General features: G+C 40.1%; 1 protein-coding gene across 2 annotated transcripts; it reads right to left on the reverse strand.

Annotated features, from left to right (window-relative positions):
• Positions 1-289: 289 nt before the first annotated feature.
• nedd4a (NEDD4 E3 ubiquitin protein ligase a) lies at positions 290-26,806 on the reverse strand. Of its 2 annotated transcripts, XM_046386220.1 has the most exons (29): positions 26,514-26,806; positions 25,335-25,408; positions 23,520-23,598; positions 23,382-23,420; positions 23,080-23,133; positions 11,027-11,077; positions 10,543-10,604; positions 10,243-10,339; positions 9,750-9,913; positions 9,548-9,665; positions 8,517-8,684; positions 8,246-8,329; positions 7,859-7,978; positions 7,474-7,719; positions 7,112-7,189; positions 6,881-6,935; positions 6,726-6,784; positions 6,481-6,546; positions 6,088-6,317; positions 5,348-5,469; positions 5,134-5,204; positions 4,960-5,055; positions 4,794-4,867; positions 4,640-4,700; positions 4,471-4,530; positions 4,273-4,380; positions 4,073-4,169; positions 3,782-3,854; positions 290-2,958 (listed from the first exon to the last, which is right to left on the reverse strand). In XM_046386220.1, the coding sequence occupies exons 1-29, from the start codon at positions 26,556-26,558 to the stop codon at positions 2,856-2,858; spliced, it is 2,754 nt and encodes a 917-aa protein (XP_046242176.1). In that variant the 5' UTR covers positions 26,559-26,806; the 3' UTR covers positions 290-2,855. The 2 variants fall into 2 exon arrangements, with proteins under 2 accessions (XP_046242176.1, XP_046242186.1); XM_046386230.1 differs by lacking the exons at positions 23,080-23,133; positions 23,382-23,420; positions 23,520-23,598; positions 25,335-25,408; positions 26,514-26,806 and adding an exon at positions 15,866-21,645.
• Positions 26,807-27,335: the final 529 nt, after the last annotated feature.

Consider the following 27,335-nt stretch of genomic DNA (forward strand, 5'->3'; position numbering starts at 1 on the left):
TTCGTTTGTTTAATCTGCAGATCATGGAGGAGTTGTGACACATAGATTAATTGAGAAATTTGTATTAAACCATCTATTCAATGTTTACTCCTTATAGGTACTAAGTAGAGGGAATTAGAGTGAAATGATGCCGAGAAATATATGAGAAAGAACCACAAATCCTTAACAGTTAAGTGAAATTCATTCTTGGGATACAATCAATAGGGAAAACTGTAAGAAGTGCATGGAAGGGAAAAACTTGAACAGTACATCAGCTCAATGTGAAAAAGTTATACATGAAAACAGTGGATGATTGTTTTGATATTTCTTTATTTTTCAAATATATTTAACTTGGTGCACTATAGGTGATAAAATTGGGATTTAACAGCTAGAGTTCATTCCACCCTTTTGTGTGCATGTATATATACAGTATATACACACAAACACACACACACACTGTTGTATATATGTTGCATGCATGTTGTTTTGTTGTTGTAATGCACTTATTGGTGTTATAATTAAATTCTATGTGACAAAATTTGATACATCATAATTAATTATTCTTCAGTAGACAACAATAGGTATATAACAGTACTTCCATTGAGATTAGAACATCAATAAACAATCAAAGTCTACAATACATTACAAAAGAAGGCCTCTGTATTTCATTTTAAATAGAAGTGAAAGAAGAGAATGTGCTTATTTTCACCAATGTTCACATGTAAACATTTAAACACATGTGCACTTGAAGCATAGGATCACTTTTCTTAAAGAGCGATTTAAGCAGTCTGCAGGTGACAGATCGGCAAAGATTCAAACAGTTCAGAAGTAAGACTCATCAATATTAACAAAGTGCTTCACTTTATAAAAGCATAAGTATAAAATTGTGTTGTCAGAGACAAGAACCAGCACACGACATCTTCCTTTGTCAACAACCTGTAAACATGGCAGGTAGTGTAAACACGTTTTACCATTGAGAAAACGTTAAAACTAACTGCTTAAGTACAGTTACTTTCCTACAAAGGTATAACAAGTGATTACTCATTTTTGAATGGACATTAATCTGTACACATTTTGTCAACAAAACAAATTTTAAAGTTGTACTCTTAAAAATAGAGCACTGTGCTGCAATTAGACACCCATGATGAGTAGAACAAAACATTATCACTCATTGATAAAAGGCAACAAATTCTAATATTTAATCAACTACGCAAAATTATATGATAAGGCCAGTCTATCAGATAAAGTTTCTAAGAGCTACTGGCCATGAGATATAATATGTATATACATTTCAATATAACCCTGGTTCAAAAAAAGTTTGGACGCTGTCTAAAATGTAAATAAAAACAGAACGCGATCATTCTGTCGATTCTGTACAAAGCATAAAAAACCCAAAAACAAACAAAGTCCGTGTAGTAATATCCTTTATACAATCATGCGTTTGACAAAGTGTCGAACCTCGCAGCACCCTCGCCTCCAGAAGATGCTCCTTTTGTTACCAGTGAACCTGCATACACGTGGGACGTTACAAACCGGTGTTTTCTGAGCAGCACAAAACTCTCCCAGTCTTTTCTTGTCCCTGTCCCAACGTGTTTGTGTTGCTGGAATTAAATTCAAACATCAAATATATTGTCTTTGTACTGTTTTTAATTGAGTCAATTAAGTCAAAAAGGATTGGCATATTCTGTTCTATTTATGTTTTAGACAGCGTACAGACCTTTTTATGAAATCGAGACTGTTACTCCTCTGATACACAGTCAAGTGTATGAGTGGCTACTCATCATAAATGAAACAAAAAAGTACATATAATGTCGAGGTGCACCAATAACCAATTTGTCAATATTACTTTTAACAGTTTTAATAAATGCTTTATCATTTTGTAGAAGGTAAAGTCCTATTTGTATGTACAGTATATTTGTACAGTATATATTGAATACGTACTGAAAAATGAAATGAAATCAAATGCTATTCAATTATCTCATCTCAATATGTACAATTCTGCATATTATTTCAGCACAATCTAACAATGCAGTCACGTCCTTGGATCTGTGGATTACACAAATACAAACTAATGTGTAATTAGTTCAGCCTGTTACTGGTCCTGGTATTGATACATCACTACTATAATGATTAAATGACATGCTTGCTTTAAGAGTAGCCTCTCAAACTTGCATATAGACTGCAAATTTTGTGCTACAAATGGTATGGAGGTGCATATATGTTTGGGATTTGCATCAGTGTTTTTAGTATGATGGAATGAAAAATGTATGATCATGTGTAGAATTTAAATGATAGGAAAGAATAATTAAAGAAAGAAATTATCTTCACAGCTGTTTTATTTAGGCTGAATTTCTAATATCCAGGTTTCGCTTCTTACACGTTGTTGTCTTCAACTTTGAATTTTTTTAATAAAACTTTTTAACTTTATTCTAATACTGATCCAGTTGGGCCATGTTTAAAGGGATTTGGGATGTCACAGTGGGCTTCTGACCCATGGTCCACTCATTCCAGACCTAAAATGCAAGGAAATGAAAAGTTCTGGGAAACCAAACTAAATTCATTTGCTACTCTGTGAAGATATCTCACAAGCACCTGAAGCGAGGAACATTTTTAAAGGGAGAAGAATTCAGCCCAAATGAAAAAGTTTTGATTTTGTTTTGATTATACAGTATATAGCTTTGCATATTTGCTTTGTAAACTTGAGAACATGCAGAGAGATTAAATACCGCCCTCAATTCAGATTTCTTGTCCATTCTGTCCATTGTGTGACTGTCCTTCATCTGTCACACAACTAGCAGGTTAAGACCAGAGTCTGACGCACAGCTTGTTTCCACATAACGGAAGTAATGTCAGTCCAGATCATTTCAGCAGAGGCACTAATCCACCCCGTCAAAGCCTTGTGCGTTCTCGATGGCGATGTGAAGTTTCTCCCTCAGTTCCTCAAAAGACTCATAAGGAGGCAGGTCCAGTCGATTAAAGCTTTATGGGGTGAAAATTAAGACAAAGAGGGATTCAAGGTAAAAGTGGCATCCAAGAAGGAGTCATTAAAAGCATTTGCAGGAATTATCTTCAGTTTATACTTGGCCATTCACAATTCTTAAGGTGCTCCAGATTTAGCATTACTCCTCCATAAAGTCGAGGGACTTTCCACAGATAAATTATCAAAAGAATCTGTTGCCACAAACCCTTATTCCTACACTTCCCATGATGCAACTGAGTTGCAAACTGACTAGAAAATTGACTTTGACACATGAGACATCAGTAGAGTTCCCCCCTAAATTCTAAGGGGCCTCACTGGGCTGAATTCAGCTAACAGCAGAATGAGAGCTGTAACTGTATCCAGCCTCTAGAGGGCTACAATCCACTACGCTCAACATTCTTTTAGGAGACCGTTTTTAAAAAATTATTATTAATTCATTCGTGTTCACTGCAACACAAAGCGTCAGCGTGAGTTAAGCTCAAGAAAGCAAAGCACAATGTTCAGTGTCATATGTCAATCAGTGCCCACAGGATAGCCCACAATGTCACCTTCAAAGACACCAGGGGCTCTGCACATCTTAGCCACATCACAGTAAAACGTTAATATTTGTGACTGTTCCTGAGAAACTGGACCACAAATCTAAACACTAAACATGGCCAACAAACGGAGTGCAGAAATCAACAAGCATTTTTGTTTGTTTGCTTTAGCTCTTGCAAATGCAACACTGCAAACACTTTAAATAAAATGGAAAACTGTCCACAGCACATTGCAGAACTTAAATGTGTTAATTATTAACGAAAAAAATCTCAGTGAAGTGCTTACCATGTGTGGGCTCGAGGGAGTTTATCACGTGTTCCCCACTGCTCAATGGTGAACAGCTGTGGTCCATTAGACCCTGGAAAATGAAACCATCACACATCAAATAAACACATATAACATGGTTAGAAGTGGAAGTCATTTAATAGAAACAAAAAACAGTTCAAGCCACCTGTCGATTGAAGACCAGTGTATACAGTATCTTCCACTGGGATGGAAGATGAAAATAAATATTTGCCCTGTGTGGATCAGTGGATAAAAGACTGGATAATCTCGAGACACAGCAGGTTATCTCACCATAGAGTTCAGCAAAGCCATTCATTGGGACCCTTGACGTTCCTGTCACAAACTGCAAGAGGCGAATTCGCTTTTCTGCATCCATCAATAGCACCGTCTAGAACAGCACAGACAGATGCACAAATAAATAACTAATACAAAGCTCTTCTTAAAGGAGGGGAAAAATAGGAATTGGCTCTAGGCATGGAAAGTCATCTTACTTTCCAAAACCACTGGATAACGACATGGTTGGAGCAGTAGCCATTCTTGTATTTGGTGTTCTCTCTCCAATCATTGACGTCCACATCTCCAAGACCGCACATGAGCAGCTGTGGAGGACAAGGGGGCAGGTAATCAGACCGTTACTCATCTTTCTGGAATGAATCTGGTTCATTTCAGCAATAACAACATCAACTCACCTCAAGCTCATTCTCATCAAAGATCTTGATCAGATCTTGTGGTATCAACTCAAAGAATCCCTAAAACACGAAATGTAACATATTTTTAGCCTTATTTTATATTTTTTTAGTTTGTGTATCTACTATATTTATGATATAATATGGGACAGAAATGTGTCAAATGAATTACCTCTTTGAAGGCAGTCATCTGCTTCTGTATCCTGTTCACAAACCTCCACTGCATCACCAGACTGACAAGCACAAAAGAGCAGATAGCATCAAACCATAATTTCAACACTTGATGAAAAATATCTTTTCTATAAATGAGGAGCTCTGTTGCTTACTGGATGTATTCCTTCTTGTTTTCATTGGTGACGACAATCTCTGCACCACCTGGCTTCAGTTCATGCTGGTGAGTCTGAACAGGCAGAAAGTTTCACGTAAATTACACAGAAAGTCTGAAATCACACACTCAAAGTTGCTGAATCAAAGACAGCACTTGGAACAAACCTGTCCAAACAGCTCTTCATCAATGGTGAATCTCAGATCCAAGTCTGTTGGGTCGTTCTCCAAAATCCACATCAAGGAGTTGAAATATTCACTGTCCTGCAAAGACAAATTAACAAAATGAATGCCTTCCAGATTAGTTGAAGGGTGAAGATAATGTAATGAAGTGACACTCACAACGGACTCCATGTCCTGGAGAATGATCGACTTCTGCAGCATCATCTTGTAGAAAGGCCGAATGAAGAAAGCTTTGAAGAACACAAACAAAAATGTCAGGCTCTGTTAAAATCATGCAATTTTTCTAAGCCTTTCGACCTTCCCACTGCTGTGGCCTTTTCTGTTTATTTATACAGACATTTTTGCAAGTGGCACACAATCAGGTAGCACTCACCATCAAGCAGTTTGCCATGGTACACGGCCATGCCTGCCACACGGCCAATGAACTTGAAGTAGGACAGGTGGTCCTCGTTACATAAACCTGAGTTAGGGTTAATCTGCAGTGTGTAGTTGTCCCTGGAAGACAAGTCATAAAACATAGAGAGGAATTTCAAAGAACAGACAATAGCTACTGAACAGCCCAAATCAGCTGCTCTGTCTGAAAGCAGTTCCCCTCAGTCCCCCTCCTCAGGGCGACACCCAACCCACCGCTGCTACTGCACCACAACTTCATGTCCTTAAAGCTCACTTTTAATCTGACTCACGGTCAGACGGTTCATATAAATAATGTAATAATTACTAACTGCTTCGTGGTGAACTTGATCCTAACTAATATTCCAGGTCACAGTTACAGTTCTCCAGACCTTCTTGCAGACAGTCACAGTGAGAGAGGACAAGCAGTTTGAATCTTATAATCGTATGTGTCTTGACACCGTGTGAACACAGGTGTGTCTTCACAACCACAAAAACCATGCACACAGTATGTGGTGGCCCATAACGAGTATCATGTGTGTTTATCTGAGTTTCTGCATCTTTCATTTCATTTTTCCTCAGTTTAAATCAGAGCATCAGTACAAGTTCCCCTAAAAGTCAATGGGCGGAGCCATTAAATCACTGGTTTCAATGTCTGTACTCACTTAGACACACCTTAATGATGTATAAGCCCATTGGAAAAGGTATAAAAAACAGACTCACGTGGCAGAATACTCAAACAGTCCATAGTATGGGTTGAACATTTCCTTAGACATGAGGAAGAACCACTCTCTGGCCACACCACCATAGTCCAGTCCCTTTTCTCCCTCAAACTCCACCCACAGTCGTGCCTTCAGCAGGTCTGCCCTCTTAACTGAGAGGATGCGTCGATATGAATCCTCCAGCACGGCATTTCTTCTCAACTTCATCTCAAAACGGTTTGGGATGTCAGCCTGCATGGAAATGTATTGAGTGCAATAAGAAGAAAGGTTACGATCATCTGGAGGTTAAACATAAAACTTAAATTTCTTAAATCAGAGGCAAAGACAACACCAGTCCTCATTAGAAGGGTTTTATCAAGTTGTTTTTTTTTGTTTTTTTTTTTAGGACACTCACCGGCTTCTTCAGCTTTTTCCGGAAGTAGTCATACTTCTGTTTATAATCTCTGGAATAAGGCACTGCCTATAATGAACAAAGAACAGTGCTGAGCGGCCACCAATCAATCTCAACCTTATGACCTACATTGTGGTCAATGATACACATTTACAGGAAATCAGTAAGCTATAAATCGATAACAGTTTTCGATGGATACTAATCTCATGTTGCTGATGAATAATCTGTCAAATACAATTTATACTCACTGGTCCAGTTATAGCTGAGCTTTGTAATCTGGGATCTTCCCATTGCGTGGTCCTGGTGTCTACGCAAAACAAAACATCAGAGACTCTTCATTAACATGGAATCATATTCATCATTTACTCCAAGGTGTACTTTTGGTATTAAACATCATACGCACTGTGATCTATGTAGAATATCCTCCCATCAGTATGGACCCTCTCCTCCCATCCAGGCTAGGAAGGAAGAAAACATCACATCCTTTAACAAAATGGCTTTAGACTGTGAAATGATACAGGCAGCACTTATCAGCTCTGATTTTATAATACAACACAGAACAATTAAGGGCCTGTATATAATTTTTTTTGCCTGAAAGCTTAAGATTTCTTTTTTTTGCATGTGATGAACTCACTGGCAGAGGGCCGAGGTCAGCTGGGTCAAGTGACACTCTCCTTCTCTGCTGCACAGGAATCCTTAGCCTGGGATCTTCCTGTTCAGAGGAAAACAAACAGAGTGTGTTTCCACCAAAGAGGAATGGTTACACAACAGATACTGCTGACTGGTAGGGACTCTGTTTTTTACATTTTTTAAAGTTGCCACCATGACACACATAAGACTGAAGTAGAAGTATGCTTAGACCCTTTCTTGCTGTGGAAATAAAACATTGGCTTTCTTCGAGCTAGCCCCTAGTGGCCATGAACTGAAATGTCTCTCCAAGTAGTTTTTACTAACAACTGGAATCAAAAGCACATCTGAAGTCTGCTGCCTTCTCACCCAGGTCGTAGTCTTTGTATTGTGGTCGATGAAAAAGGGTCTACCACTGGGAGCACTGCGAACCTCCCAACCAGTTGGCAGGAAGCCAGATTCAAATGTGGGCTCAGTGTTTGGAGTGTGCTGAGGAGACTCCTCAGGGGAGGCAGATGGTTGGGACAGAGAGGAGCTCTGAGGTAAACCTGCAGCACTCTGAGCTGCTGATGCTGTTGATGCTGCTGCTTCTGCTGCTGGGACCTCTGAGGTTTTCTGTCCAACAAAAAATACAATATGTAGAGGCAGCATATGACTCAATTTCACTTGATTTGAGGTCCATACTGAATTAGCACTGAATTAGTATAGATACATATTCCCCCTATCAATATCAATAAGAAAGCCCACTTTGTACCTGCAGCGTGGGTCGTGCCCATGAAGTGGTTCGGCTGGTGTGGTTCACATAGTAGCGTCGTCCTTTATTGTCTCGCTTCTCCTCCCAGCCTGGTGGCAGCCCAGCTGAGGTTGGAAGCAGCTATTGAATGACAAAAATACTCAATAAGGTGATCAATACTAAAAACCTCAAGCTCACCGAGTAACGCAACAACAAGAAATATATGACCTCACAAAAACTATTTCCTAACTTTCACAGAACAGGAAGTGAAAGAAGCCATGCCCATTAAAGAATATACCTGTGAATCTTGAACACTGATATTTATAAACACATAAAGCAACAAATCATGCAAGACAGGTTCACCAAATGACAGGAGTGAGTGATTTCAACAGTGAGTGAAATGCTTACCACAGGATTAACAGGATGCTCCTCGCCTGTTGAAGAGCGGGTACTTCCTCTGAGACTGGAATGGCTTGAAACAGTAGCTTGATTCTGCATTGGAGGAGAAAGGGATGTCAAAGACAACTATGCCACACACACACACACACACACACACACACACACACACACACACACACACACACCCACCCCTTGCCTGTCTCTCAGAACAATCGCATTATGTGTTTCTTCCTCTGACTTACGGTAACTAGAACCTTATGCTGCACAGAAAATGACTCACTCTATGGGAGGTGTGCGGCTCGCTTGCTGTGGCCCCTGAAACGTGAACGTTTCTCAGATCATCAGAGAGCGAGGGGAACTCAGTCACAGGCATGCAGGGCGAAGACGGTGTGAACTGGTTGTTGCGGTGATACAAGGTGGACTCGTCCTCTGCAATGATCTCCCAGCTCTGGAAAATGAGACGGAAGAGGCTCATCAAGAAGACACAGTGGGAGACTGATCCCATTTTAGCTCTGCCAGATTACTCAGTTTAAATATACAGTGTAAGCCATGGAGAGTTCTATTTTAAAAATATACAAGTTAGTTTGTTTAGAGTAAATTAAAGTGTTTATGCAAAGCCCTGAGGACAAGCCAAAGCTACACTGTTACAACCACCACTACAACATCTGGTTTCAACATGGGATCTACGTAGCTAAGAAAACACATTCACCTTTTAAAAACTGCCTAGTGAACAGGGTGTGTTATATTCTTAAACATATCATCGCCCTGAGCAAACAAGTGTTTATTCACATATTCAGCTGATACAGAGCAACGTTATCACCCATTTTCAATAATGTTTCTATCCACCTGATGAAGTCTTTTCATTCAGTTTTTTCTCTTTAGCTGCTAAATGTTCCAATATGTTCAGCCGGGTAGTTGGTAACTGTGTCAGTCTGCTGTTTGGTGCTGAGAAGCAAGTGAATAGTAGGGATTTTTAAACTGAAAACAGCTGCCTGCTGTGGCCAAAAGCACGAGTGTATGAGAACAGTGACATTTAACAAAACAGTTATGGGCTGAAGAGCAACAATGTGCTGCAAAACACTAAAATGGTCAGCAGAGTTAAAAACTCATCTTCACTTTCAGAGACTTTAATGCTAGAATTTAAAGATGTTCTGTTTTGTTTCTCGGAAAAGTCAATACATTTTTAACATTTTAAAATCATGATCTATTTTCCTAAACACAGTGGGAAAATACAGATGGGCCTGAACAGAGTAATGCAAGACAAGCAGGACTTAAAATCCATGCAAAATATTTTTAAAAAGTTAAATTTACCTCGGGAGACTCTCTCGTGTTGTTCTCATCATGGTCCGAGATCTGTCTGCGAGTAATAAAAGCCTGCTCTACCTCTGTATTATTGTTTTGTCTTCTTTGCATCTCCACATCACTGTCCCTGTTTAGGACAAAGGCACAAACACACATCAGTACTGCAGCAACAAGGAAAATGGTCTAACTTTGCTGTGGAGATTTTGCTTACTGCATTGTGGGACGTTGCCACTGTGTGGTTCTGCTCTCATGATTGACATAGTAGGTTCTTCCCAGGTTGTCCTGCCTCTCCTCCCAGCCAGGGGGCAGAGCAGGCAGAAGCTGGCTTTGTCTGGGACCTGACATGTCCTGAGACTCCAGAAACTCCCAACCAGGCTGCAAAACATGAACCAAAAAAATGTGAAAAGACAGCACAAGCGGGACAACATCCTAATGCCAGCTATTTGACTGTACACAGCAAAAATGACTTGGCTTAAAATTATTCTTAAAAATTATTTTGATCTTATTCTTGATCTTGTTTATTTTAACTCAGAAGAAATTGTGACTGCGAATGAAAACTAATAATCCCTGAAGGCAGCACAGACTGACTTTATCAGATCGACTGAGCTATCTGTTATGAACAGCGTGTTGGATAACTAGACACGAGGTGATCTGTGAAATTTGTGAAGATCACGAGAGATTTCTTGCTGATGAGCCAAACTTACATCCTCAGTCTGATCTGCCGTTTCCTCCTCTGAGTCTGGGTTTTTTGGCAGGTAAGTCATTTTGAGGCGCAGATGACCTTTGACTCTGGACTTGTGGCTGTGTGACAAATAGCAGAATTTTGGTACAAGGAAAAAAAATATTGTCAGCCATGTCTAAAAAATAGTATGTATTTAGAATTGTATTTAGTGTGTATAAGTATGATCTGTGGCCTATCACTTGCTCCTGCAAATAAACATGTACAAAATGGAATGTAAAACAGGGAGACACAAAAGACTTAACAGCCATGAAATCATGCCAACCTTCGTGGGTGAAGCAGAAAATCCTTGAATGTGTATGGCCTTTCTGAATTAGGATTTTCTGTCTGAAAAAACAAACAAACAAACAAAAAAATCAAAAGAAAATCTTCAAATATCCAAACACTTGGACAGCAACACCAATAAATCTACTGCCAAGCACTGTATCATAACACAGTATATTTAAAGATACCAATGCGTGAAATGATGGTGACAGTGTACCATGAGGGCCAATTAGTGGGTATTTATAATGAAACAAAGCAGGAACATAACATAAACATGACGGACTGTGTTTCCAAAACTATAGACAACGAAATGGAACAGACACTAGAATAAGGGTGTGCGTGTTTACATTTACATATCGGCATGGGCGTGATTGAGGTCGAGAACTCGCGAAGTAAAAGCTACAGTAAAAACAAAATGCTTTCAACTCACTTCAACTTGAACAAGTCACAAATAACAAGCATTTCCTGCAGGAGCGAGAACTCACCGGGATCTGATTCAAGGGGACGTCCACCTGTCCCAGAAAGTCATCACGTGTCTGACGTGGAGAGAGAGGGAATCACACAGATGTCAAGATCATGATAATATTATCTTCACACACTCACACACAAGACAAAGACACAGGCCTAGACATGTTCTGTTAATCAGCCATTTTTGGAGTGATAAGATCCTCTGTAATATCCCCCCAGGAACACGCAGTGTGTATTTTTAGTGGTCTTTTAACTCCTTTCATGTCTCTATCATATAAGGACAAGGCATTTAAACGATCTTCAATCATTAGAGCACAAAAATATTTATTATTCTCAGCACAAACACTGCAGTATTTACCTAGTTGAAAACAATGAGAGTCATTTGACTTGATCTATTTCCGTATTGATTTAGTATGGAGCCTAGATAGGAGTATGTTTACCAGCCCACAATGAATGGCTGCACTGTGTTATTGCTCCAAAGACTGGGACCAAAATAATGTGGCATTTGTCAGATAAACTGTCTTTTCTTCGAACAGTTCGCACATTCACCGCATGCCTTTATCGCATCCGTTACAGTCTCAAAGGCTGAAGACCGAAGGCGAAGGCACACTGCGCTGAGGGAATCAGCTCTGAGACCAAATTACCACCCGCTGCAGGTCAAGTTGTCCAACGGCAGCAAGAAGTGTTTACGTGAACAAATATAGATGAGGCCTCCTTCGTCCTGCCCTTGCACTTCTAATAGTGCACCGAAGTAAAGGAGTTAAGTCCAGGTTCAAAGAAGAGCTTAAAACCCATATGAACATCACCTCTATGTGTATTTTAAGCACTAATTTTCATTAATGATAAATGTGCACAGTTTATTCTCAAATGTTTCATGCAATGTCAGAAAAACCCAAAAAATGACTAAAGGCAAGAGACAAAATCCAGGAAGGTGAAGCCGACAACAATGGCAAAACCCTGAGGAACTCTGTCGTCACATTAAATAACATAATACATTTATTCTCTGAGCATACAGACTTTCCGACAGATCAACACGTTGACTATAGCTCTGCATCAGGGTCACCTGTGCTTGTTTCTACTCTTGTACTTTCACCTGCCCCACTGAAGAGCACCTGTCAGATCACGCATTAAGCCATGCAGTCCTTCTTCCGTCCGTCTTCTGCTATAAACAAATGACTAATTCCAAGAGCACAGTCTACAGGACACTAACAAAGGTACAGTAGAAGTTGCGTATGTTTTGGAATTGTTTATATATGGCTGCTACAGTAGCCAGTGTACTGGAGATTTACTGGAGAATGTATGAGTGTATACAGTACACAGTAGTGTGGTTTCATATACAACATCATCGTCATGTGCTATTTTCCTCCCTCTAGTATTTATGTTTAGAACAGCTAATGACAGCATTTAAATGGTGTATTAGAGCCATAAGGTTAAAATAAAATTACAAAGTTGGGGTCGGACAGGGTAATATAAGAACCTTTGTATTTTGCTTTCAAAATGGCCCTATTATGCCATCCCAGAGTAATGAGAAAAATGAGTTTCTGACATGTAAAAAAAGACAAAACCTTATGTCTACTGTTTGACACACTGATGAAGGACAAACTTCACTGCCCTTCACATAATTTGTACATGAGTAATCTCATGTTATGGTATTGCTCCGCAGTTGAAGATGATGAAGTACTACACAGAAACACAACATCTAGAAGAATAAAACTATCATTTAGTGTCACATTCACATTAGGCACTGAGCAGATCTGCTTTCATCTTATCTCCAGTTCCATTAAAACCAGCTTCCTGTATTTCACAAACAGCAGTGCATAACAATTACAAGTTAATAGGGATGACTTTTCCTGCCGGTTTGAAAGGTCAAGGAGGTCATTTCTATTTCAGTTACAATCACAATACACACACTAAAGAGAATTGTCAATCAGGTGAAACCATCTCTTTCCTTGTAAACGTCCAGGATGCAGGATGAAGTGAGGCCAAGCCTAACAAAGAAGAAATGTATGCACTCGACACATGACGAGATTACCCAAGATAAAAGGTCGACCACAGATAAATGTCCATTCAGAGCATCCCCGAAGGTTCATGTGACACTAAATACAACTCAGTTTAGCATGTGGCATTAAGCAGTGCTGACCACATAGTGTATGAGCTTGTGCAGTTACAGACACACACTTTCGGCATCTCTGGAGAAAGCTCAGTGATATCCATGTTAGCTCGGCAACGACAAACTTCTTTTAACAGGTGGAGAGCAGCTTGTGAAACTTAAACTTCTGAAGAGCCACTCAACTAATGTTATTGAAGCAGGCAAACAAAGTGTCTGCTGATGTGCCACCCTTATGAGGACCTCAAGTATAAGTCTGCGAGAACAGCATAAAATAAGTTGAAAGAAGACACTCAGGGAGAAAGTAAATGCTGCCAAAGCTGTAGTAACCAGCAGATGATTATCATGACACAGTTAAGTCAAAGCCGTAAAATAATTTGGGACAGCCTTGTTTTCCACACTGGAAACTATTTGCTGTCACTGAGAGAAGCAGTAACATCAACTCTGATAGCCTGCACTATTTACCGGTATTTGTTATGGAGAATGTTTAAAATGTATTTATTTCAATACTCAAAGGAAGAAAGAGGACATGTTTTGCTTGGCTACTGGCTATATTCTTAGTCTTTAAACAGTTAAAGCCTAAAAGTTAAACTTTATGCTGCTTGGCTCTTGTCTCCTGCCCAACATCATGGGTGAGTGATTTCTCTAAACAACATTATAACTTCTGAAGGAAATGCAAACCCACATCACAAATATAAACACTGTGGCAGTCACACAAAATTACTTAAGACAATCACATCTGGATAGTCCATGATGTCCAACACAGTCCAACCTTCTGGTCCTGAGAAAATGTATTTATAGTTAAATGTGGGCCTCTTTTAACATTTTGTCTATCTTTTTAACTAAATTAAACAAAATTCATTAAGTAATGACTCGCAGTGTTTCAAAACACAGCATTTATGATTCATGTTTGTCAATTTCCTTGTATAATGCAGTCACACTCTGTTGTTCATTAACTCATGTGATGAGGCACATGGGGTTAAGAGGGCACTGCAGATAAGAACAGCAAATCTAGAACTTTCATAAAAATTTCCACTGTGACATTTTTTTCGAATGTGACTCATTCGACTACAGCTAATCATTTTGTCTTTGCTTTTAAAACGGTATTTGAACTAAGTAAAGCTGAGCAAAGCAAACAAATGACGTCACATTTAGTCTTTATAGGTCTACGGATGTACACATTATGATTTAGTCAAACTGGCAAAATTATCACTTTACAAAAATTTGAGCTGCTTATTTATTTTTCTCCCTCCCTTTCTGTTATTTTTCTAACTCTTTTGTATGAGTTGTATTAAACATTTTGCCTGTTGGCTGGCATTAGGTTATCCTCTTACCACTGCTGTAAACACTGATGACCACAAAGATCACTTAATCAGTAAAAATCACTATTAAAAAAAAAAAAATGCTTTTGATAGTGAATACCATTGGTATTCTGCTGTGGGTGGATGTGGACAGAAGGTAAACAAAGGTGTGTAGTATTTGATGCAGATTTTAAAGAAGGAGATGTGACACTGAACTAAATATGAATGAGGGACTGTGAACATCAAAGCTCAAGTGAAATGAATATACATGATAATGGCATTTCAGGAACTTTTTAATGTGAGAAAATAAAATCTAAATTTACAAACACAAGTTTAGACCTTTAAAAGTAAATGAACAGGCTAATTACTGCAGGAGACCTTCTTACTTGACAGCCTGCTAAATGCAGGGGGTAGGCTGACACCCGATACTTCACAAACACTGCCTGGCAGGGGGACCCACAGAGAAGGAACACACCATCCTTTTACTGGGAAAGGCTCCCGCTCCCGTCCTGCCGACATTACATTACCCCTCCTCATAGCCACACACACCATGTCCACAGATGGCTGGCATGACTGTGTGCTGCTCTAGTATCATGCTGTTAAATTTGAATCCACGGGACTGGGCAGTGCTACAGACCACCAGACTATCTGGAGTCAGGGGGAATATTTCAGAGGCACTTTATTTATATCAGCAAGGGGCACTGCTTTTCCCACCACTAAAATTAGGCTGGGTAAATACTTAAGTCGATTAGTCATAGCGCTAACAGAATAATAAAAATGGACAACTACGCTAAAGTTGAGCATGTCTTCACACACACCGACAGACAAACAGACTCACGAGATGAAATACAGGCAGCTTTCAATACTCGTTTTTCTTGGAAACCAATATGCAAATGGATTTACTGTAATGTAACCAAATACCTCTGGATGTTTGTCCACATTGGGCTTGTTAATTGCATGACTTAGCTGTAGCAATCTTCTCAGTTACTGAATTTCGTTCTGGCTTGCGGTGAGCCTAATGACTGCCGCTGAGTAAACAGAGTTTTAAGAATCTGAATGGCAACGGCAGTGACAGGGAGCAACGTTATTGTAGCATATGTATTCTTTATTCCATCCAAATATCTAATGCTGCCCAAGAATTCCTAGAATGCTAAAACTCCTTTAGCAACAATAAGCTGATGATGCGAAATTTAGCAGAAAGCCAACAACAATGTACTTGTTATTTGCAGTATTCATGACAGTCCAACTTTCATTTTATTCAGTACACAAAAGCAGAAGTGGTGTCACTTGAGCAGTCAGACCAAAGCAGCACGGAATTTACTTGAACCAGTTAAACAACATTACAGGCAACAGTGCTCCTTCATATGGCCTTTACACGTCTATCTTTGCGAAATGCCACGATGATCAGGGAGCATCAATTAATATCAATTAAGAAGCTAGACACTCACCTTGGCGTTTTGACCTGGGTTCTTTGGTGTTGTATTATTCCCTTTGTGGCTTGTGTTTACATCACTAACAGAGCTAGGCAACTTAGCTGGGACGCAAGGAGACAAATGAATGTGCACATGTGGGGAGCAAGGGCTACTGAGTTTTGGATTTGAAACGTGACATGAAATTCCAGTGTTAGCATAGGGAACCTCCAGGGAAAAGCTCCTTTGTATAGCACGGTGACAATAGTTTTCCTCAGACATTTCCTGGCCCTTTTCTGAAGAACAGACCTTTTGATTTTTCTCTGACGGTTTAGTGGAGGAGAACAAACAAGCAGAGGTACTACGATAGAGTTTTTTGTGAGGGTCATGTTCACCCTCATGGTGTGCGGCTGGGTTAGGAGCCTCAGGATATCCCACATTGACTGTGGCTGTGGTTGTAGCTCCCTTCCCGGATATCATTGGTCTCTGGTGGGCAAAGTGCAGCAGCAAGCAGCTAGAGTGACGATTCGACCTGTCTGTAGCTGATGACAGTTCTATTATTTTACTCCTGTCTTCCATTTTGCTTTTTGGTTCATCCTGTAGAGGAATATTAAACTGCACCATATGTTTGGTGTCTCTGGACTCGGCTGAACAGCCTCCTTTAGGGAGACGACGGCCACTTGCTGCAGTGGGGGTGGACCCTTTGCAATTTAATTCCTCATCATCTTGTGTAAATTCATTGGAAGATGTCTGAAGAAATGACTGATGAGACCCCCTCACTGATGGAAGAGCCGGTAGAGCCACGGGACTGACTGGAGAAGCCGGTGGAGTGCTGCAGGGGCTCTTTGGAAATATAACCAAGGACGAGCACCGTCTCAGTGGGACCTTGGACTGGCGGCAGAGTAGACTCCTCTCCTGGGTGGTCCGGTGCTTTTCTGTAGCCTCTGGCTCAAAGATGCTGTTACTGCTACAGTACCCAGCATCGCTGGCCATGCTGCTGCTGCACGAGCCTCCGTCAGAACCACTACCTGCTCCTCCTTCGCTGCCCCCTGGGTCTCCATCCTCTATACTGCCATCCAGCTCTCCACTGCCCTTCCCACAGGGCTGCAGCGAGATCTGCAGAATGCTCTTCTTATTACATCCTCCAGTGTTAACCCTGGGTATGAATACTGAAGAGTATCGCTGTAAATTACCATAGTCTGGTGACAGAGGAGTCACCTTCAAGTGGACAGAGCTGTGCGCCAGAATCTCTGTGGGGCTATGAGCTGGCACACTGACTCCACTCTCCTCACCATGGCTGCTGAGGCTTTCTGACAGAGGGTCCGTGTTGCTTCTCCTTGACGCAAAATGCAAGCGCAGCCGACGTGCCATTCGTTTAACTCTCTAATCCCTGCAGGGCTGGTGAGAGCTGCATGATCAAACTTGCTGGTAGGAAAAAAGGAAAGCAAAGCAACTGCTCCGAGCTCTGCTCTGTGATCACAATCATTAGCGGCTGTACATTGCCAAAATAGCTCTGGTGACAACCTACATTCCTCTCCAGGCTGATCTCAGCTTTAAGTCAGAGGAGGTCAGTGGTTCTGTTTGGAGACATGACCCAAACATACGACCTTTGAAACTAGAGCAATCCCAGAGATTTGTCCCTTTAGGGAGCTTCAACTTCATACAACAGAGCTTTCATTGCTGACCTGCTTTATAACCTCAGCTTATCTCAGCTGTTAGTTAACTGCACCTCATGAGTTCCAGCCAAATTAATATCTAAATTATTAATATCTCACTCTTGTTTACTGCACTGGATAAAACAACAACATGGAAGCCCTCTAAGCTGCATCTTAGACTGAAGACCTGGTAAACTGTTAAATCTGCCTTGGGTACTTTACTCAAAGACTACTTCCTGCTGCAGCTATGCTTCTAATGTTTCTGCTGCCCTGTGCCCCCACAAATATTTTTACCCACTGCTATTGAATTACAGGAAATCAAAGGGAACAACTTTCAACATAATTCTGTATAAACCTGAAGACTGGGTTGGAAAATAGCACAGCACAATAAAACCACTACAGCCCGTGAAAATATGCAGGATCGTGATTGTAAATTACACATGACATCAAACTTATTTAATGCAAATGTACACCTAAAGCCCAAAAGCTTGCAAAGACACAGAAAATGTGTTTTAAAAAGATGCAGAGATCTCCCTAAAGAGAAGACAAGAAGATAAGAAGGAGAACAAACTGGGATTGCTTCAACAGTGACACGACACCTGTTAAATGACACCTCATGTAACAGTCAGTTGCTGGTCTGATTTCCTCTCCGTAGCTGTTGACAGTCTTATTTATTAATGGCAGCCTATTGTGAGCCAGGCTGGCCTATTTTAGGGCATTACTCTGCATCCAAATCAGTTTCAGTATAGGGTGCACCAGTAAGAGACACAGTCAGGATAAAGACATGATTCACCAGAGGAGACTTCACTGCTGCAGTGGAAGTCATAGCCTATTTTTTAAACCAACATGACAAACTACAGGAACACCTCGTGACTGGCTGTTAATCACTCATCTGGCTTAAAGTAAATGCTGTGATATTGTTGCATAGGCCATAAGATAAGACTGGTGACCCATACAACGCATTTAATGCCAAGTCATACAGTACAATGCGATAGGCAACAATAAAGCAAAGCCGCCTGTAATATTGGCACGAATGTGCCACCCAAATGAACACCAAGTCCAAAGGAAAAACTGAAGGGCAAGCTATATTTAATTAACTCTTCAGAGTGTTTGATTGCCATTACAAACTGTGTCAGTGAGATGCGGTTAGAGTTGGAGCAGAGGCTGGGCATACGAGACAGGGGATGTCCTTCCAGGAGCAGCTATAATGAATTAGGCTAACGAGTTGCTAAACTGTATGTGCTGACGTCACTTTGAGACGTTCTACAATCACCCTCACCAGCACTTGGCGGCAATACAAATCTGCTATGTCTGCTTGTGTCCCGAACTGGCAACAGTCTTTATGAAGCACGGCGTAAACAGTGCTCCGTGGCAGTCAAATTGTGGCTAGAAATACACATTAATATGTACGTACGTGTTCATAAACACATATAAGGGCTAGGAACCCCAACCAGCACAGTTTGATAGCAGATGCTGGTAACTGACATCATTACATATCTGAAAATCATTCACACAAGGTGCAGTAACCATGGTAACGTCTGTATACGATAACGTCACACGCATACCGTCTATTCATGAGGTCTCTGGAAGTGAGACAGAGGCAGCTACACAGGCATCTTCATGCCAGCATTTGACATCTAAAAGGATCCTTAGGAAGTATCTATCTAGTTTTTTATGTGTGACTGTGATATGTCAGACACTGGTGTGTGGAAGTATGTGAGCATCTCCAGTTGCTGGTAAAATAACTTGAACCCAGGAAGGACAACACTATTTTCAGATTATGGGATCTCTCGTGGTGTCGCCTGGAGCACTCCTTCTCTCTACTCCTTCACTGAACAGCCTAACTTGCTCGGCAAGCCGCACAAGTGCTGAGCTCAACATAAAGTGCACAAATTTCACTTTAGGTATTTACAGCAGACCAGAAGCTGCAAAGGTTATCACAATCCACCAAAACAGTAATTTTTAAATTTTATGAAAAACTGCTACTGCTGAAACTCGGGGAAAGGTCAAACTGCGCCACACAAAATCATTAGGATTTATCATTGCAGAGTGATAATTTGAGCAAAATGAACAACAAATTTCATTTTCAGTTTCACTCTCAGACTCTGTTGCCGTTAGCAAGACCAAAGCGAACAAGCTCCCTGCCCAATCCTTTGTGTGTTGGAGCGGCAGTGACAGACACGTGCACACAAGCACGTTCACAGTACTGACACACCCTCCAGATTTCCACAAAATTTACCTTCAGCATGACAAGGCACAGTCAGTCGGTCACACCCACCTTTGTTGTCTCCTGTGACCGTAATCCCGTGACATAACACGTTCTAGAAACATTCTGCCAAACTACAAACACAATGTGAAGGAGAGTTAAGTTGAAGCTAAGTTTGTTTGTGTGTGTGTGTGTGTGTTTGTGTGTTGCACACTGACTTGGTTTTTCTAAGAATTTAATTTGCTGCTTCTTGTAATATTCACTGATGAGCGTCTACCTGTTTAGACAGGTTTGTGAATCAGACTCTCACCATGGGAAGGTACAGATAAGCAATTTACCGAGAGAGGTGCAACATATTTCTAAATAACTAACGCTGTCTACACACTAAACGACATTAAAAATAGCTACAAAAGGGAATTAGGGTGGGAAAAATGCTTATTCATTCTGTACAGAGATACAAGCTACCATAGTTTAATGCATGCTTAGTTGTGTTTTTATGTACTGATGAGAAAGGGTACTGAATTTCCCTCGAGATCTATAAAGTATTGATCTATCTATCTCTAGTTTAAATAAAACAAGTTAACCTGTTAATAGAACACCAGAAAAATGTTTTATGTAGGCCTTTATACAGTATGTCCTGACATTCAGTCACAAATCAGTAAACTTGTGTATGAGTAGACCACACTAGCTACTGAATGTTAAGACTGTATTCCATATAAAAAAGTCTAATAAAATAGTTTCAAATGAGTTAACTGTAAACATCTGACAATGTGCCTGTTAATTGTATTATCATTTATTCACTACATGTAATCATAGTGGGGTCAAACTCTTTGGGACTCTTGATGTTGTCCAACTGCTCAACTGTGTTCATGTGACACACAGACAGCACAGCTAGCAGCACGTCTCAGACAGCTGTGGTTGTGTCACTTGGGTCTGGCTACTCAGCTGTCCCAGGACCTGCTGTGCATCAGGCCAGCATGAGTCTGGGTCAACAGCTCAACTTCTATTCATTCTAAAAATCTTTAACACTGATGTGCACTAACTTTTGAACACCAGACACTGACATCTACAGGGCTCCAGGGGTCGCACATGTACCCCAAAATCTGTAAAGTGGAACTGTTTTTTTTTTTTTTTCATCTTCTGTGTAGATTATGTTGACAGCATATCGCAGAATTTCGTACCATGCCCACGTATAACTGAATGTGTTTGTGTGTACGAGTGAGACTCTGCCATTTAGTGCTCCAGTGTTCCTTGCGCATGAACATGAAATACTGTGAGACATCACAACCTCAAAAGACAGTTCTCATTTTGAAACTAGGCTAGTGATTATTTCTTATAAAACACTGCAGTGCCTATTCTACTTGTTCCCAATTCTGAGAAGACCCAACAAGAAGCATCAAATCATCAGAGCAGATAATCATTATGCCCATATCCCCTGCCCCCGCTGCCTAAGATGGCTATCTGCTGTGTTTCCTTTGGTAACTTTTTGCCATTGCAGGCCATGGGAGAAGGGGAACAGGAAGTGAGATTGCGCTTGGACGAAAGCGAGAGAGGTGACCCATGACCAGTTGATCATAGCATATAAAAAGGCCATTTCATACATGAGACTCAATGCGGACCTAGCAGGGCACCTTCCACCCTTGATGGGCCCGTTCATATGAGCTAGCCATTACCCTGTTTCTCCAATCTTACACTTAACCTATGAACCACAGCATTGTAGAGCAACACTGAGATTAGGAGGCTTGTGTATCATGTCTTCACTTGTGTCCATGTTTGCACACTCCCCCTGTCATCCACATGACAGTTCACTACTCGCTCCTGAACGGATGAAAATGAAAAGCAAATCCACATTACTACACAAACAGACAGTATCTAAATAAGAAAGGGGAACACACTATAAGTTTAACTCAAACTGAATTCTTAAACTGTTTTTTATAATGCCCCAGTGAGACTTTGCGTAACTTAGTCACAGTCGGTCTTATCAAGATTTTTTTTTTTGAGAGTGCTGTGATTTAAACTAAGGAAAAAAAATATGGGCCTTTATTCCTCTTTACAATCATTTACATAAAATGTTAAGAAACTACAAATTTTTATGGGCACTGATAAAAAGTTAATAATTAAAATGTACTGTTGGATGCACCTGAATTATTTGCAGTGGCACTTGTGTTCGTGGTGCCCTGACCTACATTCACTGCAGTCTCCCAACCCCAAACTCGATCTAGCATCACGTGACAACACAAACACTCCCACCAAGCTGCTGCAGAATCCTATGCATTTCTGTCATAACAGAAATTATTTAGCTACATATCAATGCACATAATACCTCCACCATCGACACGACATTCAACACACGATGTGATATGTGACTCTTTCAGTCTCCAACCACACTTGTACAGTAAGCAACAGGTGTTAGAATGCCCTTAAGGCAGCCAGATTTGCCCATATTTACAGCTCTGAATAAAAAGGTATCCCTGTTTACCAACAATATATCACATGTCATGGCATAATAAGGGTGGCCGTATCAGGTAGACAAACCAAAGTTAACGCTGTACTGGCAGGCGGATGTCCTTATCGACAGAAATAGGACATTTCCCTGGTTTGCGCTAATGTTGTTTGGTGGTATAAACACATTAGGGTCCAGAAAAAAACATGTTTTTATATTAAAATATTTGATTTAAAGGTTTTTCAGTAAACCTATCCATTTTAAAGTTTCAAACCTTTGTGAGGCTATTTCCTGGCTTTAATATCTTTGGATTGTGTCCAATATACGCGAGTGTGTTGCAACTATAAACACTACATCTACCAATTAAGAAATGTCCCTCCATAGCTGAGTAGCTCTTAAAATTAATTTCCAGTACTTTGTTTATCAAATAATTCCTCAGACCAGCCTACACAGCCAGCAGAGCCTCTCCGGGGTTTTTAAACACAACTACAACTAACAAAACACATGACCTGTAACTATAACAAACTGTAATCTGTCATGTATAGGTGATGTGCACAAAAAATAACATTTGGTGGAATGGCAAGTCTTACATTTTGTTTTTCATATCTGGAAACACACATACCTTTACCTAGGTGAACTGGCTGCAATAATTAGCTCATTAATAAATTCACTGATAGACAGAAAATCAAGTTGCCACCATTTAAGCTCTCCCAAGACAGCTCTTGGGCTTACAGACATTTCTTAGTATTCTCTGACATTTTAGACCAAGCAAATTAATCAAGAAAATAATCTCCAGTTTAATTTAAAATTATCAGTTGAAGCCCAAAAGTGAACAAAGACTTCCACACTTCTAATCCACCTATGTTCAGTTGGAATTGGAGAGAAAAAAAGAACTACAGGAACTCAGCATAGTATTTACAGAAAGGTCGAACATAACAAAAAAACTTACCAGACGGTTTTCATCAAACACCTCCAGCAGCAGGCGATGCTTCCTGGGATGAACCTGAAACATAAGATAGACAGTATAGATAAAACACTAAAGTACTGAGTTCAACAAGGAACCATGGTGTGCACAGTCAACAACATGACCATAAGCACTTTGCGGTTAAAAATGATGAAATACTCTGCTACAGTAAATGAATCTCACTTCTGGTTACAAAATGCACAGATGATCTCTTGGCACATATGTGGAAATATTCACACAACAGATAAAAAGATGCATTTTAAATGTTAAATGGAAGCTTCACTTACTCTGAAAAAGAATTCTTCATTCCATTTTGGGTCTAGTGTCTTCATGTACCATGTGATCACAGGAAAAATACAAGTCAATATAAAATGAGTTACACAAATGAAAAAAAAGTAGAACTGCAAAAGCAGATGTTATCTTACCTTTTTTATTGTTTTAGTCTGAACACTTGTGACTTCTCCATTGACAGGGTCATAGAGCGACAGTCGTGTATATGGATCACTGCAGGAAAAAGAGAGACACATATAGATTCAGGAATGATCCACAAAGATTTTAACATTTATTATCCATTTTCTTCTCTTTGTGTGTATTAGTGGTTTGTGTGGTTCTTCTTCCACTTCACTACTCAGGGAAGCAAAACACTTTACGTCACTGATTAGATCAGAAGCAGATAGAAGCACTGCACTCAGACCTAAGAAACATTAACATAATGGCCTCAGCTACTCTACGCTCAATGGAAAGTTGAATTTAATTGTTAATTTATAATAGTTTGAGGCACGATGACATACATTAAAACCACATTCATCACTGACATCACATTATACATTACCCACAGTCACTACCCTGCAGCTATGTTTGGTCATTAGTAAAGTATTGAGTGGCTGGTGTTACATTAGAGTGATATTAACACAGCAGTTTTGGCTATAACATGAATGATTAAACATTCATAAGAAATAAAAGCATAATATAAGCAAAAGTTTTGTTTTATTGTACTTTATATTTGTAAATTCTTGAATTTGAATGAAACAGTCGGACATAAACAAGATGTGACAACTTCATGAACAGGACATTAAGAGAACTACATTCACAAATCTGAAACTGTTTTTGGTGTTTTTTGTAGAACATATTTCTAACAAAATTACATTACAGTGTAACCTAATTAACACCAACGTTAGTGTTGCAAAAGTCAGGGGCTCTTTGCACTCTGTTTGTTTATAATGCAAATTCCTATTGGGAAAATTGCAAAAATTTCAGTTTGAGGGTTTAAACATGGACTCCTTTCAAAATACTAAAACTATAACCGAGAATAAATAAAAAATTTGTAAACATTGTAGTAAGCAGTTAATTGAACCTTTCTTGCTAATAATGCAGATCACTATATAGACAAGGGACAGAGTTGGTCCTTCCTTTGCAGCTATAATAGCTTTCACTTCAGTGTTTCTGTGGGAATATTTGCCCATTCATTCTGTAGAGCATTTGTGAGGTCAAACACTAATGCTGGACAAAAAGTCCTGGCTCGCAATCTTTGTACTGGTTCATCCCAAAGGTGTACATTGTTGAGGTCAAGGCTCTGAGGCCAGTCCAGTTCTTCCACACCAAACTCATCCAACCATGTCTTTATGGACGCTGCTTTGTACACTGGGGCACAGTCATGGTGAAATAGAAAAGGGTCTTCCCCAAACTGTTGCCACAAAGTTGGAAGCATAGCATTGTCCAAAATATCTTGGTATGCTGAAGCATTAAGATTTCCCTTCGCTGGAAGTAAGGGGCTGAGCCCAACCCCTGAAAAACAGTCCCATATCACACCTGAACTGAATAATAAAGGGATGTGTCCCAGTACATTTGAAAAGAATGGAGGCCTCAATCCGATAAATTTAACACAAACTGATTCATTGTTCACTGACAGATGTCTCAGCCGTACGTGTGGTGGGTCATCATAACCTTCCTGTTACCCACCCATCCTCTATGCCATTTTAATGGCACAGAGGATGCACTTTTAGCACATTCTGACTGTCCAGCTTTACTGAGGAGAATGAGGACAGCTGACAGGAAATGGTCAGCACATATGCAGAGGAAGATGATTATCTCCATTTTACAGAAAACGGGTACAACAGCAGGACATGACATGATTTCATTTGGTTATAATTGTGTATTTGAGAAAATAATTGGCTGGATAATCAATTATTTAACTCGCTGCAGCCCTACTTAAAAGTAAGTGTTGACTATCAACGGCTTACCTGGCTCCAATTATATCTTTCTTAGCCAGCCCAATTCCCCCAATGACTTTCACTTTAAGCACTCTGATTTCCCCCTGAAAAAAATGATGCAGGTGGAGATAAAGTAGTTTGTTAGTCATGATGGAAAATTACAGTCAGACATAAATCATGAATCAACCAACATAAATTCACAAAGAGCAAGATAAGAAAACAATAAACACATTGTATTACCTCTTTAAACTGATTAACTGACTAGAAAATTAATCATGACAAAAAACTAGAACAACAGTTTAACTTGAAATATATACAATAATACTGCCTGTTAATATTCTGTAGACACTAAGCACAAGTTCAGTAGACACTGAGTATTGTTTTGTGCTTGTGTAGCAAGGTGCTTTACTAGATATATACTGTACTGATATACAGTATACTGTACTGTATGTGCACACGCCCACACACAGGTAGAAGAATACCATATCAAAAGCAAGGATCATAATAATAACAGTAAACAATACAACTCCCTGTTGATATTCATGCTGTGCAGACCCCCCCCCCCCCCCAGTACAATCAGTGTTGCCAAATATTGTCAGGATGCATACTGTCAGGATGACGTAATATCCTGACACTGCTCGGCACTCCTGCACATTTCCCATGTTAACCCCAGCCTCATTTATGCTTTTACTGTGAACTTAGTGAATCATCAAGAGATTTCGCAATCGATCACATCTGCTTGGTGTTATAGGACTATTCACAGGGCCCCAACGTTGTTATCGACAGTGAGAGCTCTAACAACGTGAGTGTTTTAATCAAGACAATTCAGAGTTTGGTCTATGTGTGTGCGTGTGTGAGTTGATGACGGCCAACAGAGAGGCGTTAACGGCTTGGGAGCCTGTTGAGTTTCCTGGTTGATAAAAGTCAGCAGCTAAGGCTCTTTTATTTTGGAAGTCGTGCATTGCGTTGTCAGACGAGAAGTATTAGGGCTGGTCATTTACAATGATTTTCTATCAATAAGTAACATTTTATAGCCAACACAAAACTCCTAATTTCACGAGTTGACTAGCTAGAGATTTAGTTAGCTTGCTAATTAATTTTCCACAACACTCCTGTCTAGTTAGCCACAGTTAGCGTTAACTAGTTAGCCAACTGGCTAACGACGAGATCACATGAGCAGTCTCATTAACGGCTGGCGCGTTAGTTTACCTCATCTGTCTGAAGTCCTCGGATCTGTGGAGAAAGTGCAGCCATACTATCCTCGCCCTTCTTCCTCCTAGAGAGCGGCGACAACAACAAGGAGAAGACGGTGGTCCGGCCAACAGTCGGCTTCTGTGGTGTCTAGTTACTACTCAGCCTCTATTATGCCCTCTGTGTGTTTACGCTGGAAGTTAGTTACCGTGAACCTGACCTACTGGCTAGTTGTGGCAGCGTCGTCGGTCACAGTCTTCATCATCATCAACCTCCTCCTTCTTTTCCTTTTCCTCCTCCTCCTCGGTTACCTCCCTGCTCCTCAGTTACCTCCCTCCTCCTCCTCCTCCTCTTCTTGTTCCCTCGCTCTGTCGCTGCCTCAGCCTGAGAAAACCTACAAGAGAAGAGGGCAAACGAACGCATCATCAATCTTTTACTTAAGATATTTGGCACCGATGTGTTCGTATCCCTTTTCTTTTTTTCAATAAAAGTAAAATAAATGCGTTTAAATGTTACTTAATTAAAAGTACACAAGTAGACTACTATCAGTTAAAAGTAAAGTTACTGTTACATTGTTATATAGAGTATAGCTGTTATCGATGGATTGAAATGTAAAATGCTGGGTGTTAGCTTGTGGAGTTGGGCCGTATTTTAATTATGCTAAACAGCATACTGATGGGTTATTTATCAAATATAAATATAAATAGCGTAGAAATATAAAGCAGGGCAAAAATGACAATATACAACTGAAGTATCACAATTTTTACTCAAGCAGCCCACAAGAAAATGATTTAGTAACATTTCATATTCATATTAAGATTCTAGTTCATGATAAGCACT

Source organism: Scatophagus argus, chromosome 1 (genome assembly GCF_020382885.2).
Source record: "Scatophagus argus isolate fScaArg1 chromosome 1, fScaArg1.pri, whole genome shotgun sequence".
NCBI lineage: Eukaryota > Metazoa > Chordata > Actinopteri > Scatophagidae > Scatophagus > Scatophagus argus.